The following is a 16,731-nucleotide window of genomic DNA, read 5'->3' on the forward strand; positions in this document are numbered from 1 at the left end:
CAGTGACCTCCTGTGGTGATGATGTCATCAGAGCTGATCCCTCCAGGTTTTAGATGCACTGACACACAGACCTGAGACCTGCAGCACATCCAACAGGATGGAGGGGAACTGTGTCTTTAATGAACATGAAGCAGCAGTGGGACGTCCTGACTCCTGGACGTGAGCTCTTAGTCCTGACGATACGTTCTACACGGTTCACACTGATTCCACTTTGCTTCTCCAGGTTCATTGAATTCTTCTGTAGCTGTCTCAAGACTCCTGTTATCAAATCTCCTGCTCTCACCTGCTCTCACCTGCTCTCACCTGCTCTCACCTGCTCTCACCTGCTCTCACCTGCTGTCTCCTGTCAGATATCGAGGTTCATGTTTATTTTGAAACCAGTGAACTCACCACGCCTCCTGTATCGTGTCTTTCAGCACTCGCTGCCTCTGCCTCAGGGAGGGAAACATGGTAGTAACCCCCAGCTGGTGGAGGACCAGCGTTTCCCCCAGCAGAGACTGTCCCAGAAGGCTCGTCAGAAGACGGATGTCTTCGACCCGGACTACGTGGCCGGGGCCTCGCCGTTCTGCCAGAACGACATCTACAGCCGAGCGGCCAACCTGCAGATCAGAGACGGGCAGTGCGGAGGCGGCCGGAGACGAGCCAACCCCAACGCCACCCACAAGAAGTTTGTCAAGAAGAAGTGAGGAGCTGAAGGACACGTGGAGACGCGGCGTCGTCAGATCAGTTTGATCTGACGTGTCAGAGAGTTAAAGACTGTTCAGGTGGTTTTCATGTGTGAATCCTCCAGCAGGGTCATGTGACCCGTCACTGACGCAGCCTCTGCCCTCAGTGCATTTCTATGAAGGTAACTAACTTCACATCATCGTGTTTTAATAGAGGGAAATGCCTCTGATGGTGCGTTCATGGACAGTCTAACATCTGAGATTCAAGAACCAGCTGCAGAACAGCTGGATATTATTATTATTATTATTATTATTATTATTAGTCATAGAAATAAATGATGGAGAAAACAACCAATAATGTAATAAGATGATTATTATCCAACCCAAGAAAGGAGCAGATTCACATCTTTCCCTCCTCAGCCTCCATGTTTTCAGTTCACACTGCTCCTTTAATATTCAGCAGCTCCAGCACAGAGACAACCTGTGTAACAGGTAGACGCTGACGGTCTCACGTCTCTGCACGTTGACACCTTCATAGAAATGAACTGACAGTAACGACTGTGTGGTGTTTAAATAAATGTGAAACCTGAGCATTTTCTACAGTGGCCCTGAAGCTCGACGCTCTGCAACACAACAGGAAGTGTTTCCAGGGGACACTAAAAAGTGATGCACCTGCTGGGGCGTGCTCGTTCAATGTTTTTAATTTCAAACGTCACAAAGCAGTGAACCGGTACGTCCCTTTTTATTGTCCCGTTAAAACACTTCCTGTTGTGTTGCAGCGCTCTGAGTTTCAGGGCCACCGTACTTTTCAGCCGACAGGTGGAACATGAAGAAACAGCGTTAATGTTCTTTAAAATATAAAACCAGCATTTCTCTTGTATACAGGATTTCTGAGGTCACGTTAAGCCCCTCCCTTCCAGACTGATCAGTATATTGTTTCTATATTAATACCCAATAAATTTAAAGACTGACTTCAGCTGTTGCAGAGTCACACGTGTAATGAATGATGTTCAACAGTCACAATCATTTTATTTAATATTTTCTCTTAAATAATCATTTAAACAAACATCTGCCACAGAATCACTCGAGCTTCTCACACACCTTTAATCCAGACGAAGGAATCTACTGATGGAGCTATGCTAACAGTTTCCCCCCGCTTCCAGTCTTTATGCTAAGCTAGGCTAAATAAAGATGAAACTGGTTGCGTCCCGCTCCCGTGTGTTTCCATGAAGGAACTGGAAGGTGTGAAAGTTTCTCAGTCATGGTGTTCACCTGAACACAGGTGACACACATGTGACCTGTAGTGACCTTTAAACCTGTGTTTACCTGCAGCAGGTCGGTGATCACTCACCTTTCTGTTCATTTACCTCATTCAGACTTAATGACTCGACTTGGCGTATGTTTCAGTTTGTCAGATTTTAAATTGAATTATTCTAAATATTATTCATCTCTTTCACACTTCACCTGATCACAGGCTGCAGATCAATTATTTTTGATTGTTGTGCAGATGATATCAATCAATAGTTTTACTTAAAGGTTCTGACTGTGATTCTCTGAAAGCTGCTGTGACGTCTTGATCCAAGCAGAGAAACAAGTCGTCACGTCAGAGAAGCAGGAACCAGACGAATCTGCTCTGACGTCATTAGAAATATCTCACCTGTAAACACTCACCTGTCGCAGCTCAAAGAGCTTCAACAGAGACGTTCACAGGGTTTAAACCTGGTCTCAGCAGTAAACAGCTCAGATATTCCTCCAGAAAAACTTTAATCAATTATCAAACTGATCAGATTCATTTTCTGTCCATAAACGTTTCAGTGAGTCACTTCAGCTCCGCCTGAAACTCTGAGACAGTTTGACCATTAAACAGAATATTTTCCTCACAGACAAAATGTTTAATTTATTATTCAGTCCATAAAAATAAAAGCGTCCGTCACCAGGTCCCAGAGTGATTCTGGAACCCCGTCTTTCAGTCCGACCCAGAACCCAGAGACCCGGTTCACACCTTTAAACCTTTAAACCCAGAGTCTTGTTTCCGCCTCAGCGTCTGTCACTCCAGAGAAAACTCCTCGTCCTGCATCGTCTCATCGTCTGGATCCTCAGACTTCGGCTCCGTCAGTCCGGGACCCGGCTCAGACCCGGGGTCTCTGGGACCGGACCGGGTCAGTTTTGGGTCTGGATCTGTTATTGGGTCTTTAAGTTGCGTGTCAAACGTCAGGCTGCCCAGTTCGCCGGCGATATCGACCTCGGGCTCTGGGGGCGGAGCTAATGTCTCTCTCTGAGGAAGCACAAAGTCCAGAGGCTCGAGGACGGCGCCGAGGTCGATGCAGCCCAGACTGTCGTACCTGTGCAGGTGAGTCGGAGGAACACCTGCGGGGAGACGAACGTGTTCACAACTGCATTTACATTTCACCACTCTGACGTACGACCACATGATATCACAGATGTTTGTGTGCGGTCACATGACGGTTCTCCTCACCCAGGATGAGAGCGATCTGAGCCGGAGGAAACAGAACCTGCAGGCAGCGGTTCAGGAACGGCAGCAGGTCTTCAGCGTACGAGCAGCAGAACTGAACAAACAGCTCCTTCTCTCTACTGCTGAACGCCGACTCCTCGGCCCGGTGGAAGACCAGGATCTGACGGGTCACCTGACAGGAAACAAGACCGGCAACACTGAGGACACAGGCTGAACCCAAACACCCGGACTCAAAGGCCCGTTCTACGAATCCAAATCCACAGGTCATCATGTCTGAGGGACCTGGACTTCAGAGTCGTCACCAGACGCTGCTTTAAAGATGGACCGCAGCTCAGAGCAGAAGAATCATCATCATCATCATCATCATCATTAATAATACTAACAAAAGCAGAACACAAAATTATATATGCAAAATATCGTCACCATGGGAACAACACAGGTCTTAAAGTGGCCCCTCGGACTTGTCATGACATTTGGATTCAGCCTCAGAACCAGACCCAGACCCCTGACAGAAGCAGCTACTCACCATCTTCAGAGCGTCCTCCAGACACCTGGTGACGTCCTGGGCGAGGCCGAGCGGGCAGCAGAGCCGCAGGTCGTTGAAGGCCGTCAGGATGTTGTTGAGGAAGCAGGCGAGCGGCTGGAAGTCCAGCAGTGACATGGGGGGCTGCAGGGTGCCGGGCTGGGTGCTGGGGGCCACGGGGGGGATGGTCCCTCCCAGCACAGAGGGCAGGGTGATCAGCGTGTACAGGTTCATGTCCTCCTGAAACTTGTCCACGCCGTCCTGCACGGCTCTTCTGAACGTCTCCACCGCCACGCGCTGGAACATCGGCGCCAGCTGCCCGCGGAAATCCGCCCCCACCCTGCTGAAGGACAAGCCGAAGTACATGCACTGACCCAGCAGGGAGTCCAGACGGCCCCCCACACCCCGCTGCAGGTCCCTCTCTAAAGTCTCCAGGAACTCCGCCACCTTCTGCACCACCCAGCAGTGGAAGATGGCGCCCTCGTTCACCGCAACCTGCCCGCCGGCGGGGGGCACCAGCGGGTCCTCGTCGGAGAAGATGGCACGGTACTGGGTGATGATGTCGAACAGGTGGACTCTGCACGCCTCAATTGTTTTGGTGATGTGGAAGTATGGGTCGTCTTCGGGGACGGCGGCGAGGATGGAGTGCAGCCAGGTGCCGCGCGCCTGCAGGAACTTCACCCGCAGCTCCGCCTCCGTGAACACGTCCATCCTGCGCAGGTAACCAATTACACGCAGGCAGACAGGAAGCTGCGAGTTGCTGCGCAGCTGCTGCAACAGCTGGTTGAGCATCAGCTGAGTCGACTGACGCACTTCACGCACGATTCCCTGAAAACGCAAGACGTGGAGTCAGTGGAGCTGAAACTGTCGGTCAGCTGATCCACACACAAATAACTGAAAATATTAAAAAACAAACATTTTACTGTTGGTTCATTTATCAATTATCGTTTTCAATCAATGGTTTAATCTGTTAAACGTCAGCTGACAGTGAAAGACACCGTCCACAACTTCCCAGAGTCCAAGGTGACGTCTTACGACCCTGGACCCCCCCGCAGGTGTCCAGTCTCTGAACTGTCCCCGTTCCCCTCCCTCCTCAGTTTTGTACCTCAAACAGCAGCAGGTTGAGCTCCTCCTGGACTCACCTGGATCACCGGCAGTGACGAGTGTTTTTTCTCCAGCCTCTTGACGTACGCCGCCAGCTCCAGAGCTTCCTCGTAGTATCCGTTTCTGACGCAGGTGTCCATTAGCTGAGGGATCTCCAGGATCTCCAGGATCTCGGTGTGGCGGTTCAGCGTCAGGCTGTTCATCCGACGGCTGGCTCCGATCTCCTCCGCCTCCTTCATGAAGCCCCTGGACAGACACAGAAACCACATCAGACCTGCAGGACGAGCTCACACCGACATTAGCACCAGACCTGATCAGGAACCTCAGTCCTCGATGGATCACTGGACGGTCCTACAGCGTCAAAGGCTCAGGGTCTATTTGAAGTCACAGTGTTCCTTTAATATTGAGATTCGGCACCAAGAGCCATATTGTTTAAATCAGCGGTGCTCAAACTCTTTCACATCAAGGATCCTAAACCATCTGACAAGATCTTTACTTTTAGCTGTTTAATTACAGAAAATGTTTGAAACCCAGGATCAGAATAATCATATGTTCATATGCTGGAGACCCACAGAAACCCTCTGAAGTACCGCTGGGGGTCCCTGGACCTCACTGTGAACCACTGGTCTAAAGATATTCAGTTCAGTATAGTTTAGTATAGTTTAGTATAGTTTAGTATAGTATGCTTTATTCATACCTGGGGGGGAATTCAAGAGTCCAGCAGCTCAATAGTAGTAATAAAAAATAAATAGTTAATAATAAACAATAATAGTCTATAATATATACATAAATAACAGTTTATCATATAAAGCAAAGACAAGCAGCAGATTCTCATGTCACAGCATCTAATATTGATGAATGATTCAATGATAATTAAAATAATTCTGATAGTTTTCTGCAGATTGACAAACGGACTTTGTTTCAGCTCTTCTCTGTGTGTGCAGACAGCATTAACAAACAATTCCTTTCATTACCACACACGTTTATCACCGACCTGCATTTCTCCCCGAACCCGGGCAGCTTGTCCAGCAGCCGGGACACGCTGCCCTCCACCCGGCCGAAGTCCCGGTAGATGTGCTCGGTGCAGTCGGCGGTGCGGATGAAGGTCTGGTAGTTGGAGAAGGCCAGTTCCCGGGTCTGCTGCAGGATCTGAGCCCGCTCCTCCGCCAGCCGCTCCGGCTCCCGGCTCAGCTTCTCCACCCCGAAGGAGCTCAGCTCGGACAGGTAGGTGGTGAAGTCCGGGTTGTCCCTCCAGCTGTCCGGGAAGCTGTCCTTAAAGATCGACGCTAAAATACTCTCATCCTCCACGTCGACCGCCGCCATGTTGGACAGGCAGGTGCCGAACACAGGCCCGGTGTCAGTGAAACAGACTCGGTTAACCCGGTTCTTATGTGAAGGTTTACAGACAAACTACAGCAGGAACTTAAACTATGTTTTCACACACACACACAAACACACACACACCGGGACAACCAGCGTTAACACCCGCTCCCAGCTCCTCAGCAGCGGCCACTTCCGTAAACACGTCGCGGTCTTAGCGACATCTAGTGTCCGTCACCTGGGAGTGTGAGTCCGGTAGGTTGTTGCCGCAGGACCCCCTCTTATAAATACAGCCATCTGCCCCATTTAAAATAATAAAATGATATCTAATTATTAATAATATACAAGCGTGATCCTGAAACTGCATCATCATCATCATCATCTTCATCTTCATCTTCTTCTTCTTCTTCTTCTTCTTCTTCTTCTTCTTCTTCTTCTTCTTCTTCTTCATCTTCTTCTTCTTCTTCTTCTTAACCGTTAATCAGCGTCACATTAACGGTCGTTATCGATCTCAGGTTGTAACAAACTTTATAAAGATGAAAATGTCCAGAAATACCATTTGAATTAAATGATGTATGATCTTCGAAAGAGGATGGCGGGAAGAATTACGTAGGACAACAAATCATAATCTGTTGTTGTTTATTTTTGTTAACTAAAACGGTGCACGTGGAACTGTTGTTTAAAAGACAAAAAGCAGAATTTGGGTGGAATAAACTTTTATGGCAGTTTTTGTGATGTAGTGTCCAAGAAATCATCCTCCCGTTCGCCAGGTGGCGCTAGCGGGAAACCGCAGCCTCCGGCTCTGCAGCAACATGCTCCCGGTAGCGGAGCTGCGGTTCCGGGACCGAGTCTGTAGGACGAACTGGACCTAAGTATGAGCGTTAAAGACGTTGTAGGATGTCGGGGATCAGTGGGTGGGACTTCCCGTCATGCTCTGCGGCGATGTGTCTGCAGATTAGTTGTAGACTGTGCATGATGGTGACTGGTGTCACTGTTCTCTACAAATACTCCGCATTGTTTCTGGTCCCTTTATGGAAAAAGCGTGTTTACACCATGAGTGAAGTGAACTGTGTATTTAATCACGTCACTGGAGGTGCGATGTAGAGCTGTTTGTTTTATCAATAAATAACTTTCCTTGTGTTCCAGCAGTGGAAGAAGTGCGAGGGATGGTTTAATTCAAGTGGTATTTTCTCAGGCTGAATTACTCCAATATTAAATCTATGTAAGACAGATCATTCATACCACATCAGTAAAATACAAGGCAATACAATTTTAACAGAGGCATGGAAACATACCAGCAAGATAACACTAAGATGAAATTAAAATAGCATTTTAAAAACAATAAAAATATTTGAATTAGTCATATCAAGATTGAATTAAATCAGAGACTGAGGACAGTAGTTTAAAATAAGTGCTGCAGTGTAAAAGACAGTTAAACTGAGCAGATGCACAAGATTGACCATCACTTCTTGTCATGTCTGTCAATCACATAAATCAGTCCAATCACAAAGCAGACAGGTTTACACCGGTCACATGATGTAAGTGATGTAAGTCATGGACACAGATTCATTTGAATCCAGAACAGGAGAATCAAAAATGTCCTTTGGTCCAGTTCTGGGTTTAGATATGCAAGATTGTGTTGAACAAAAAAAAATGTAAAGAGACATATTGAAAGGAAGCACACAGGCAAACATAAGGACATAGCAGCAGCTTCCCACCTTCAGAGTGAGTGTATAGATCCTGAGAACAGAGTGTACGCAGTCCACAAATCCTCCCACGGCGCCAGCTCTCCTCTGCATGTACAAATAAAGTGTGGGGGGAGAATCAACATGTTTCCTGTGAATCCTCAGAGTGCCACGTTAACATGGAGTCGGCACAGAGGACTGGATTGGAAGCAGATCAATGCATACACCTCAAATCCATAACTTACTGCACATCATATGCCTCCTCTCCTGAACTGCAGGAACAAACACTTACTGAGATGGCTGGCAGCGAGTGGTTTGGAGAGGATAAAAAGAAGATCTGCCTCGATCGGCAAAAGCTTCAAAGACAATCATGCACCTCTGTCGCTGCAGTCCAGCACTGGAGCCCCTCAGTCAAAGAAATACATATCCACATACGAGCCCACACTTTCTTCCAACAGTAAAGTGGGAAGAGTCATGATGTCGTATAACACAAAAAAGAACTTGTGGCACTGTCCTTGTGCAAGGACAAACTTCAGACTCACCATGAACTGTTCAGGGAAGGCGGGAGTACAATAACTTCCACAGGGGACGACGGCAGTCACGATGAGGCTGATCTGGGTGATGTTCCATATGCACCAGAAGATGACCATAGGATGAAAGCCATGGTCCAGTATATTCTCAAGTATAAAAGGTTACGCCAGAACATCTACGGTTTCCATCTGTTGGAAAACAATACCCAAGACACCTCGTCCCAGAGGAGAGGATGTGCCAGCACGGCCCAGGAGAGGTGCCGCTGAGTGACCCGGTCCTCATCACACATCAGGCCAAAATCCTCACCACTCTCCGTATTGTTCAAGGTAGGTACTACAAGTTGATCTGTTGGTGTCTTATTACAATCTCCTATGTTGTGAACTGTGCTGTGATTCTGGTTGAACCTTGGGATTTCCAGATGTCTCCACCTACTGTAAATCCTGCCATCAATGTGGAACCCGGTACCGGTACCAGGAGCGGAGAGACGGTCTGCACAACTTCAATGACCAGATACTTCTTGATCTCCCGTTATGTGTAACCATAAGGAACATGCTAAAGGTAACTTTTAACTGAATTGAAGTAAAATATGTGAATGGATCATTTTAATTATTTTTAAAGTACATTACATTTGTAGATCACAGCACATTTGGTGGTTGTGCGTCCACGCCGGCGACAGTCAGCCGGTTGTTTTCAGGTTGTCTGTACGTTCGTAAGTACGTCCGTTCCCATTCTCCTGGACACGATATCCCAGTAACGCCTTGATGGAAATTCTCCAAATTTGGCACAAATATTCACTTGGACTGATTAGACTGTCAAAGGTCAAAGGTCAAGGTCAGTGTGACCTCACTAAACACCTGTTAGCCATTACTCAAGACTTCCCACAGCAATGATGACAAAATTTCACACAAATGGTGAATATTTTATTTGACTCTGGATAAACAGGGATGTGATTGGGTGGAGGCATAAAACCACAAGGTGGTAATTGTGGTTTCTTATGTTTCTCCCTTAGGTCCATGCTGCAGTGAGCAGAGTGGTGGAGTATTTGGAGATGACCACAGGTGAACAGTTCCCCTCAGCTGATGCAGTTCTCCATGCATATCTTCACTTCAAAGCTCTGACAGACCATGATCACCAGTTTTCCGGTGTCAATGGAAAGCATCGCTCGAGGATTTGTAACAATAATGCAAGACCAGATTAATTAGCGATTATTAAAATGGTACACCTTTTGAGTAACTGCACACCTGTGTGATGAACGAACTAATGAAATAATACATAGAGATAGATCTTACTGCAGATAGATTGTCCAAGGAAATGAGTCTGCAGAGACCAGTGTGTTTAACAGGCTAAACATATGAAAATAGCTTCTCCTTCTTTTTAAACTATTTCAGAAGTTTAACTGTAAAATACTCATGTTAATATGTTATTCACCAATAAAAATGATGATGATTGATTTTTTTTTTTACCTGTCAGTGTTTATTTACAGATGTTTGCAGTTTTCTGTGTAAACATTAACTTTATATCTGGGGAGAGCTTGTGTCTTTTAGCACCAAAACAACAGTTCATCTATTTTATTCATGTGATAAACATTTGTTACTTTAGATTAATGGAGATATTCAAATAAATCCTCAGTAAATCAAATGTTGGATGAGCACATTACTTTACTGCAGGCTGCTTATTGCAGTACTTTATTGTTGTAGCTACTTTTACCTTCTTTATGCTGCTGGTAGTTTAAAGTTTCTCTCCAGACATGTTTTAAACTGTAAAATCCTCTGCTATGATTCATATTTAGTTTAACATTTTTTGACACATAAACTGGGTCTGAAGCATATCTACTTACTCAGGCCTTGAGCCCCGCCCACCCCCTGCTTGCTCCAGGTGGACAGGTGAAAGAGTAGAGAGCATCAAGATGGTTAGAGGAGGAAACATCAGAGACTCAGCCACATGTTTGAGCCTCAGTCAGACCCAGACTCAGACCCAGAGCCAGAGACCAGCAGACGGATCAGAACCGTTAGCGTAGTTAGTATCTTTTATTTGATTATGTTGTTTGTTAGCTTGTAACTGGCAGTTACTGACACAGTGTTAGCGGTTGTGCTAATACTAACTCTCTCTCTGTACTGACAAGGTTTCAGGTTTATTTAGCCCCGCCCCCCGTCCCCACAAGTTGACAGGATTGGTTCCTGAGGTTTGAGAGGTATGAAACCCTGACTGTCTTGTCATTGGTTCACTGCAGTTCAAGGTGGAAACACTCATGGTGTTGATGATTATTTCCCTCAACATATGTCTTTTATTATACAAAAACATGAGGACATTAACAAGTTTAAACATTTGATTTTAATCTTAAGGTCTTTTCATCCTAAAGAATCTGTCATTTAAAAACTTGTATGTTTTGTGTTTAAATTCTTAATCTGAAAAGTAACTAGTAACTGTCAGGTAAATGTAATGGAGTGAAAAAAAAGTGCGTATATACATATATATATACACATATATATATATATATGTATATATGTATATATATATATATATATATATATACATATATACATATATATAAATATAAAAGGCAGGACCTATTTATCTTGTTGAGATCCTGTAGCACAAGCTACCAGACAGTAGCACAACAGAACTACTTGTCAATCGTTGTTAATAAAGTTGTGTTTGACGGCAGCGGAAGTAAACGGCCGGTTGCTGGGGAGTTCAGTTGCTAAGCTGCAGCCGAGGAGCAACCGGACTGTCAACAAGTTGTCCTCAGCGGCTGAGACGGATTATCTGCGCACTGTTTAACGTTTAAACATTCACCTCTCCGTTCAGATGGTTAACTGCGGTGGACGGACGGAGGTAAACTGACGGTAACGGCTCAGATAACGGCTAGCTTTAATTAGCTCACAGTGCTAACTGACTTTAATGTTGGTCAGCTAACGTCACCGTTTACCGGAGATTAAACCAAATAAACAGACCGGAGCGTCCCGGCTGCTCTTCAGACTTTTAATCTGACCTATTGTGTGAACTGTCGTGTGGTTAATTACCTGCGTGGCTTTCCAAATGGTATCTTAGCATTAAGCTAGCTGCCTTATAAAGAGCTGCTTCACTGTTTTTGTGACTCGTTTCAGAGTTTCAGCTGTTTCACCACCGACAACGTCTCAATCATATTTAATGTCTTTTTTTTTTTTGTCTTATTGGTTTTGTTAAAATTCAAAGTATTCAGACAGATTTCAGTCTCAGTGGCCAATTTTTAACACCTGCCTAATACTAAGTCCAGCAGTCCTGCAATAAATCAGGTCATAAAGTTCAGTTTGTGTTTTCCTGTTTCAGACAGGTGTTGATTCACTTGTACCTGGAGGACGTAGTTTGTGCTGCTGTTGAACCGTGTTGTGTTGTAGTGACAGGTGTTTCTAATAATTATTAGTTTATCACTGTAAAAAGGTGATGGACAAAATATCAGAAACACCTCTCAGTATAACACAACACACTTCAACAGCACTAAGTACGACCTCCAGAGTGAGCCTACAGGTGAACACAATAAATAAATTGCACAGAGAACTAAGTTACAATTAATAATGATAATAATAATAATAATAATAATGATAATAAATAAATAAAAACAGTGTGAGCAATCATGTCTGCATGATGTCAATAAAAAGATACATTGATAAAACTTTATTTATCTTGACATGAACATTTTCAAACTTCAAACTTTTAAATGTGTGTGTGTAACAATCTTACAACAATACTAACACATATATATATACATATATATATATATATATATATATATATATATAATAATGAGAACCCCTCCTAAGATCTGGAGTCTCTGACTGTGGGACCAGGATCCAGGAGGGAACACAGAGGCTGTATCAAAAGAAACAGTAACAGCTGAAGGCATCAGACTGAGGTTGCTGCTGAAAAGTTGCGTTCAATGTGAAACGGATGAAAATATGTTGGAAAAAAAACAAACTCTGTTGACCATCAGTGATTCGCTGACATGGACAGTAAACAGGTGTGTGTCACTGCAGGTGGAGGAGAGTCTACAGAGTAAATAAGAAGCTGATGTCGGTCCTCAGTGATCCGGACTGAATTCATGCATTAACCTCAGAAGTGTCCAGTCATTCAAACGAAGCAGCCAGTCTCCCAGTGTGACCAGTATGGCTGCGGCCAGCACCACCAAGATCTCATGGCGACTGCGTGAGTACAGACTTTATTTTTCCTGTGAAACGTCATCTGTGGTTCAGACTGAAAACTGGAGCTGCTGATGTGACTGACTGACACATACATTAACATCACCTGATTCTTCTGTCAGTGCAGCAACACATTTTTACTCCCATTAAACATTTGAATACTCTCAGAAACTTTAATAAACTTTTTAATTGGTTAATTCAAACATCCATTTTCTGCTGCTTCTCTAGGTTTAGATTGTTTTTCCTGATTTTATTCTGAGTGTTTGTTGTGTGGGTCTGTCGTGGTAATAAAGTCCATGACCTGTAGGAGGCGCTGCATCAGCAGCAGGTTGTGAAGAAACCAGGACAACCTTAGAGGAAAACCTGGAAGAGAAACGAACTATCTTTTATTAGAACACAGTAACTTCAACGTGTTTACTTCTGTTACACCGAAGAGCTTCTGGTCTCAGACAGGGAGGATTTGACTCTAATCTGCCCTCTACAGGATACACCTTTAATCCTGCAGATCCCCACAAAGAACACAGAACAACATGTGAGCAATAGAGCCACCATCACTGCCTCTTGTTGCCGAGTTGCTGATATCCAGTTGATAAACTTTCTCAGTCAGTGCAGCTCTGTAGAGACGCTGCAGCAGCAGCTCCAGCTTCTTCTCCAGCAGGTCAGAACTAAATGTCCCTCCTGTGTTGCTGTACAGAGGAGTTCGAGGCTCACTCCAGCAGCGTTTCCTGTTTGGCTCTGGGGAAAAGCTCCGGCCGCCTGCTGGCCACAGGAGGAGAAGACTGCAGGGTGAACATCTGGGCTGTGAGCAAGGCCAACTGCATCATGGTGAGACCTCCTCACCTGCAGACCTCTGATCTGAACCACATCTGTCATGTCCAGCAAAGTGAAAGGTTCACATTAGCTGTTAAATGAACTGTAACCTGACTGTGTGTGTGTGTGTGTGTGTGTGTGTGTGTGTGTGTGTGTGTGTGTGTGTGTGTGTGTGTGTGTGCGTGGTCTGTCAGAGTCTGACTGGTCATAAGAACCCAGTAGAGTGTGTCCAGTTCAACATGTCGGAGGAGCAGGTTGTCGCTGGTTCACAGTCTGGATCGATACGAGTTTGGGACCTGGAGGCCGCCAAGAGTGAGACCCACTTTGTTCTCTTTGTGTCTGTCTGTGTGTGTGTGTGTGTGTGTGTGTGTGTGTGTGTGGGATCTGGAAGCTGGCTCTTCTGTAAACCACATTTTAAAATGAATAATGTTGAAGAGTGTTTCCTCTGAAATTCTTCACCGCAATTCTTTGTGGTTCAAGTAGTTGAATGACAGAAATCTCAGCTTCCAGAATCTAAAATGAGAACTCAGGTCTTTCATATCAGATGTCAACACATGATTTACCACAAGAGAGATGAAGTTGAGTTTGTGTTTCAGGGTCACACCCAGGCGGTGAGGAGTCTGGCCTTCAGTCCAGATGGGAAGTGGTTGGCTTCAGCGAGTGACGACTGCACCGTCAAGGTACAAACTGACACTAACGTTCATCTGCTGTTGATGCAGCAAAAAAAATCAAACCTCCAAGTATCAAAAACTAATGATCTGATAATTATGGCTGTTTCCATCATTAGTGTCTCTGTCTCTTGTCTCTCAGCTGTGGGACCTGACTCAGGGGAAGACCATCACCGAGTTCAGATCTCACACTGCAGCTGTCAACATCGTCCAGTTCCACCCCAACGAGTACCTGCTGGCATCGGGCAGCTGCGACAGGTACGACACGTCCACCTGAACTGGACAGAGTCTGTCACTGATTCACATCTGCAGACAGATGTTAGCTGCTGTTCAGACTGAACACAGTTCACACAACTGTGGTCTCCACCCAGTTTACTATTCCTGTTGATCCAGGTGACACACCTCCATCAAACATGTTCTTTATTGTTTACTGTGAGTCACTGCGACTGTAGGAAGGATGACTCAGTGTTTCCACTGAGCTGATCGGTTAGTGAGCTCTATTCATACTGATTTGATTTCAAAATGATTGATCAGTTATTGATTCTTTGCTCTAAATGTTTCCTGTCGACTCTCAGTGTCTTTTGAAAATCAGCGTCATGACACGACAGATTCTCATATATGATGTAAAGTTTTCTTCTCCTTGTCGACTCTGTTTCATCATGATGTGTAACTCAGATGTTGTGTGTGTGTGTGTGTGTGTGCGACACTGACCCCTGCTGGACAGTGTGTTGACGTGTTTGTGTGTCTGTTTTCTTCAGGACCATCAAACTGTGGGATCTGGAGAAATTCACGATGATCGGCTCGTTGGAGGGAGACACGACTCCGGTCAGGTGAGTGTAGCAGGTCAGACAGCGTGCTGCTGGAGTGTGATCTCTGACCTCTGACCTCTGACTTGTGGTTTCAGGTGTATATTTTTCAGTCCGGACGGCAGCTGTGTGTACAGCGGGGCCACAGACTCTCTGCGGGTCTTCGGCTGGGAGCCCGACCGCTGCTTCGACGTGGTGCCGGTGGGCTGGGGGAAAGTCTCTGACCTGGCAGTCTGCAACCAGCAGCTGGTGTGTAGCTCCGCCCACAGGAAGTCTCACCTTTTTCAGCCTGAATTCCAGACATATCAGGTCTCTCTTCTTCTTGTTCTTCTCCTCTACCGTCAGATCGGCGTGTCTCACCAGCTCTCCAGCGTCTCGTCCTACGTCGTCGACCTGAAGCGGGTGAAGAAGAGCGGCGGCTCCGTGATCCAGGGAATCATCCAGGACAACCAGCCGCTCTCAGAGCCCAAGGATCCTAAAGGAGTCGCACTGAGGAGGAACTACGAGAGACCCACAACCACCTGCAGCTCACAGAGGTACGACACATCCAACCACCTGCAGGAGTCTAACACAGCAACTAGAGTTGACTAGTATGATTTTATTTTTAATACCAATCTTGTGAAGGGCTCTGAAACTCAGATATTTAATTTATGGATCCTCATCAGTTTCATCAGGACAAAAGTTAAACCACGACTTTTAATTTGTTACCAGTATCAAAAAGTTACACCTCCAGATAAGAGCTGAAGATTTATTATTAACATCAAATACGTTTTCCTTGATTCCTGCTCTGTCACTCCGCATGTTGTGATGTCATCAGGGTGAAGCAGAGGTCAGACGCTGATAGGCGGAGCCCCGAAGGTGAGAGGCGGAGCCCCAGTGAGGATGAGGCAGATGAGAAACTGTTGTCAGCTGAGATCCACAACGCTGAAGACTACAAGGAGATCTTTCAACCCAAGAACGCCATCTGTAGGTCACCTACACCTGTTCACGCCTGCTCGCACCTGTTCACGCCTGCTCGCACCTGTTCACACCTGCTCACACCTGCTCACACCTGCTCACACCTGCTCGCACCTGCTCGCACCTGCTCACACCTGCTCACACCTGTTCACATCTGCTCACACCTGTTCACACCTACTCACACCTGTTCACACCTACTCACACCTGTTCACACCTGTTCACACCTGCTCACACCTGCTCACACCTGTTCACATCTGCTCACACGTGTTCACATCTGCTCACTCGCTCACACCTGCTCACACCTGCTCACACCTGCTCTCACCTGTTCAGACCTGTTCAGACCTGCTCACACCTGTTCACACCTGTTCACATCTGTTCACCCCTGTTCACATCTGTTCACACCTGTTCACACCTGTTCGCACCTGCTCACACCTGTTCACATCTGTTCACACCTGTTCACACCTGATTTGCACCTGTTCGCACCTGCTCACACCTGTTCTGTTAAAAAGTTTGAGTTAATAGATTAAAAGCATCATCAGTGACTCATTTCTTTCTTGCAGCTCGAACTCCTCCCAAGATCTCCGAGCCTTTCCCTGCTCCTCCAGAAGACGGTGAGTCCCTCATCTTCATCTTCATCTTCATCACTCTGGTCACAGACATTACTGTTACAGCTGCAGCTTCTCTGTCTGAAATCTTTCCTGTTCAACTGTTTTTAACTCCTGTTGTTTACTGTTGGACTAATTGTTTGCTCGTCCTCTCAGAGACCATATTAGCGATCAGCCATCAGCTGAAGGACATGATTTCTCCGTTTCCTGACAAGCAGCAGGTCAGTGAAGGCAGCAGCCCCAGTCATGTGACCGAACATGTTCAGTGTTCATTGTTCACATAAAGTTTTGTTGTTTTGAAGGCTCCTCCTCAGGCCTCTTCTACTCCGGTCCAGAGGGTGGAGCCTACAGTGGTCTCCTGTGCGAAGCGTCCCGCCCCCTCAGCTGTGGGCCCTTTGTCCTCCGACCC

General features: G+C 46.0%; 4 protein-coding genes across 4 annotated transcripts in view; 3 read left to right on the forward strand and 1 right to left on the reverse strand.

Moving 5' to 3' along the window:
- The window catches only part of LOC111651428 (RNA-binding protein NOB1-like), a gene marked incomplete at its 5' end in the record, with an annotated part of 4,982 nt that extends 3,341 nt beyond the window's left edge, over positions 1-1,641 (forward strand). The window contains one exon of the mRNA XM_023401371.2: positions 417-1,641. Within this exon, the coding sequence (XP_023257139.1) occupies positions 417-686 (270 nt within the window). The remainder of the gene's footprint in view (positions 1-416) is intronic.
- A 33-nt stretch (positions 1,642-1,674) lies between these two features.
- cog8 (component of oligomeric golgi complex 8) lies at positions 1,675-6,304 on the reverse strand. The gene is made up of 5 exons (XM_023401373.2): positions 5,760-6,304; positions 4,804-5,011; positions 3,665-4,489; positions 3,142-3,310; positions 1,675-3,032 (listed from the first exon to the last, which is right to left on the reverse strand). Exons 1-5 carry the CDS (start codon positions 6,086-6,088, stop codon positions 2,713-2,715), a joined length of 1,851 nt encoding a protein of 616 aa, XP_023257141.1. The 5' UTR covers positions 6,089-6,304; the 3' UTR covers positions 1,675-2,712.
- A 512-nt stretch (positions 6,305-6,816) lies between these two features.
- On the forward strand, positions 6,817-9,751 carry LOC147819420 (uncharacterized). Its single transcript, XM_087172700.1, has 3 exons — positions 6,817-8,627; positions 8,720-8,859; positions 9,311-9,751. Exons 1-3 carry the CDS (start codon positions 8,534-8,536, stop codon positions 9,497-9,499), a joined length of 423 nt encoding a protein of 140 aa, XP_087028826.1. The 5' UTR covers positions 6,817-8,533; the 3' UTR covers positions 9,500-9,751.
- A 1,220-nt stretch (positions 9,752-10,971) lies between these two features.
- katnb1 (katanin p80 (WD repeat containing) subunit B 1) overlaps positions 10,972-16,731 on the forward strand; it is an 11,931-nt gene continuing 6,171 nt past the window's right edge. The window contains exons 1-13 of the mRNA XM_087172701.1: positions 10,972-11,136; positions 12,315-12,483; positions 13,171-13,301; positions 13,481-13,621; positions 13,781-13,966; positions 14,097-14,212; positions 14,713-14,784; positions 14,859-15,009; positions 15,106-15,296; positions 15,578-15,726; positions 16,278-16,328; positions 16,479-16,543; positions 16,625-16,731. Of these exons, the coding sequence (XP_087028827.1) occupies positions 12,444-12,483; positions 13,171-13,301; positions 13,481-13,621; positions 13,781-13,966; positions 14,097-14,212; positions 14,713-14,784; positions 14,859-15,009; positions 15,106-15,296; positions 15,578-15,726; positions 16,278-16,328; positions 16,479-16,543; positions 16,625-16,731 (1,400 nt within the window). The 5' untranslated portion in view covers positions 10,972-11,136; positions 12,315-12,443. The remainder of the gene's footprint in view (positions 11,137-12,314; positions 12,484-13,170; positions 13,302-13,480; positions 13,622-13,780; positions 13,967-14,096; positions 14,213-14,712; positions 14,785-14,858; positions 15,010-15,105; positions 15,297-15,577; positions 15,727-16,277; positions 16,329-16,478; positions 16,544-16,624) is intronic.

Source organism: Seriola lalandi, unplaced genomic scaffold, assembly GCF_002814215.2.
Source record: "Seriola lalandi dorsalis isolate HSWRI2012SDOR001 ecotype SW California unplaced genomic scaffold, Sedor1 jcf7180002053623, whole genome shotgun sequence".
NCBI classification, from domain to species: domain Eukaryota; kingdom Metazoa; phylum Chordata; class Actinopteri; order Carangiformes; family Carangidae; genus Seriola; species Seriola lalandi.

Coding starts and splice junctions, on each gene's coding strand:
- cog8 (XM_023401373.2), bottom strand. CDS start 6,088: ATGGCGGCGGTCGACGTGGAGGATGAGAGTATTTTAGCGTCGATCTTT. Junction 3,311..3,664: donor TGGAGGACGCTCTGAAGATG/GTGAGTAGCTGC, acceptor GTTTCCTGTCAG/GTGACCCGTCAGATCCTGGT. Junction 3,033..3,141: donor TCAGATCGCTCTCATCCTGG/GTGAGGAGAACC, acceptor GTCTCCCCGCAG/GTGTTCCTCCGACTCACCTG.
- LOC147819420 (XM_087172700.1), top strand. CDS start 8,534: ATGTGCCAGCACGGCCCAGGAGAGGTGCCGCTGAGTGACCCGGTCCTC. Junction 8,628..8,719: donor CACTCTCCGTATTGTTCAAG/GTAGGTACTACA, acceptor TGGGATTTCCAG/ATGTCTCCACCTACTGTAAA. Junction 8,860..9,310: donor CCATAAGGAACATGCTAAAG/GTAACTTTTAAC, acceptor TTTCTCCCTTAG/GTCCATGCTGCAGTGAGCAG.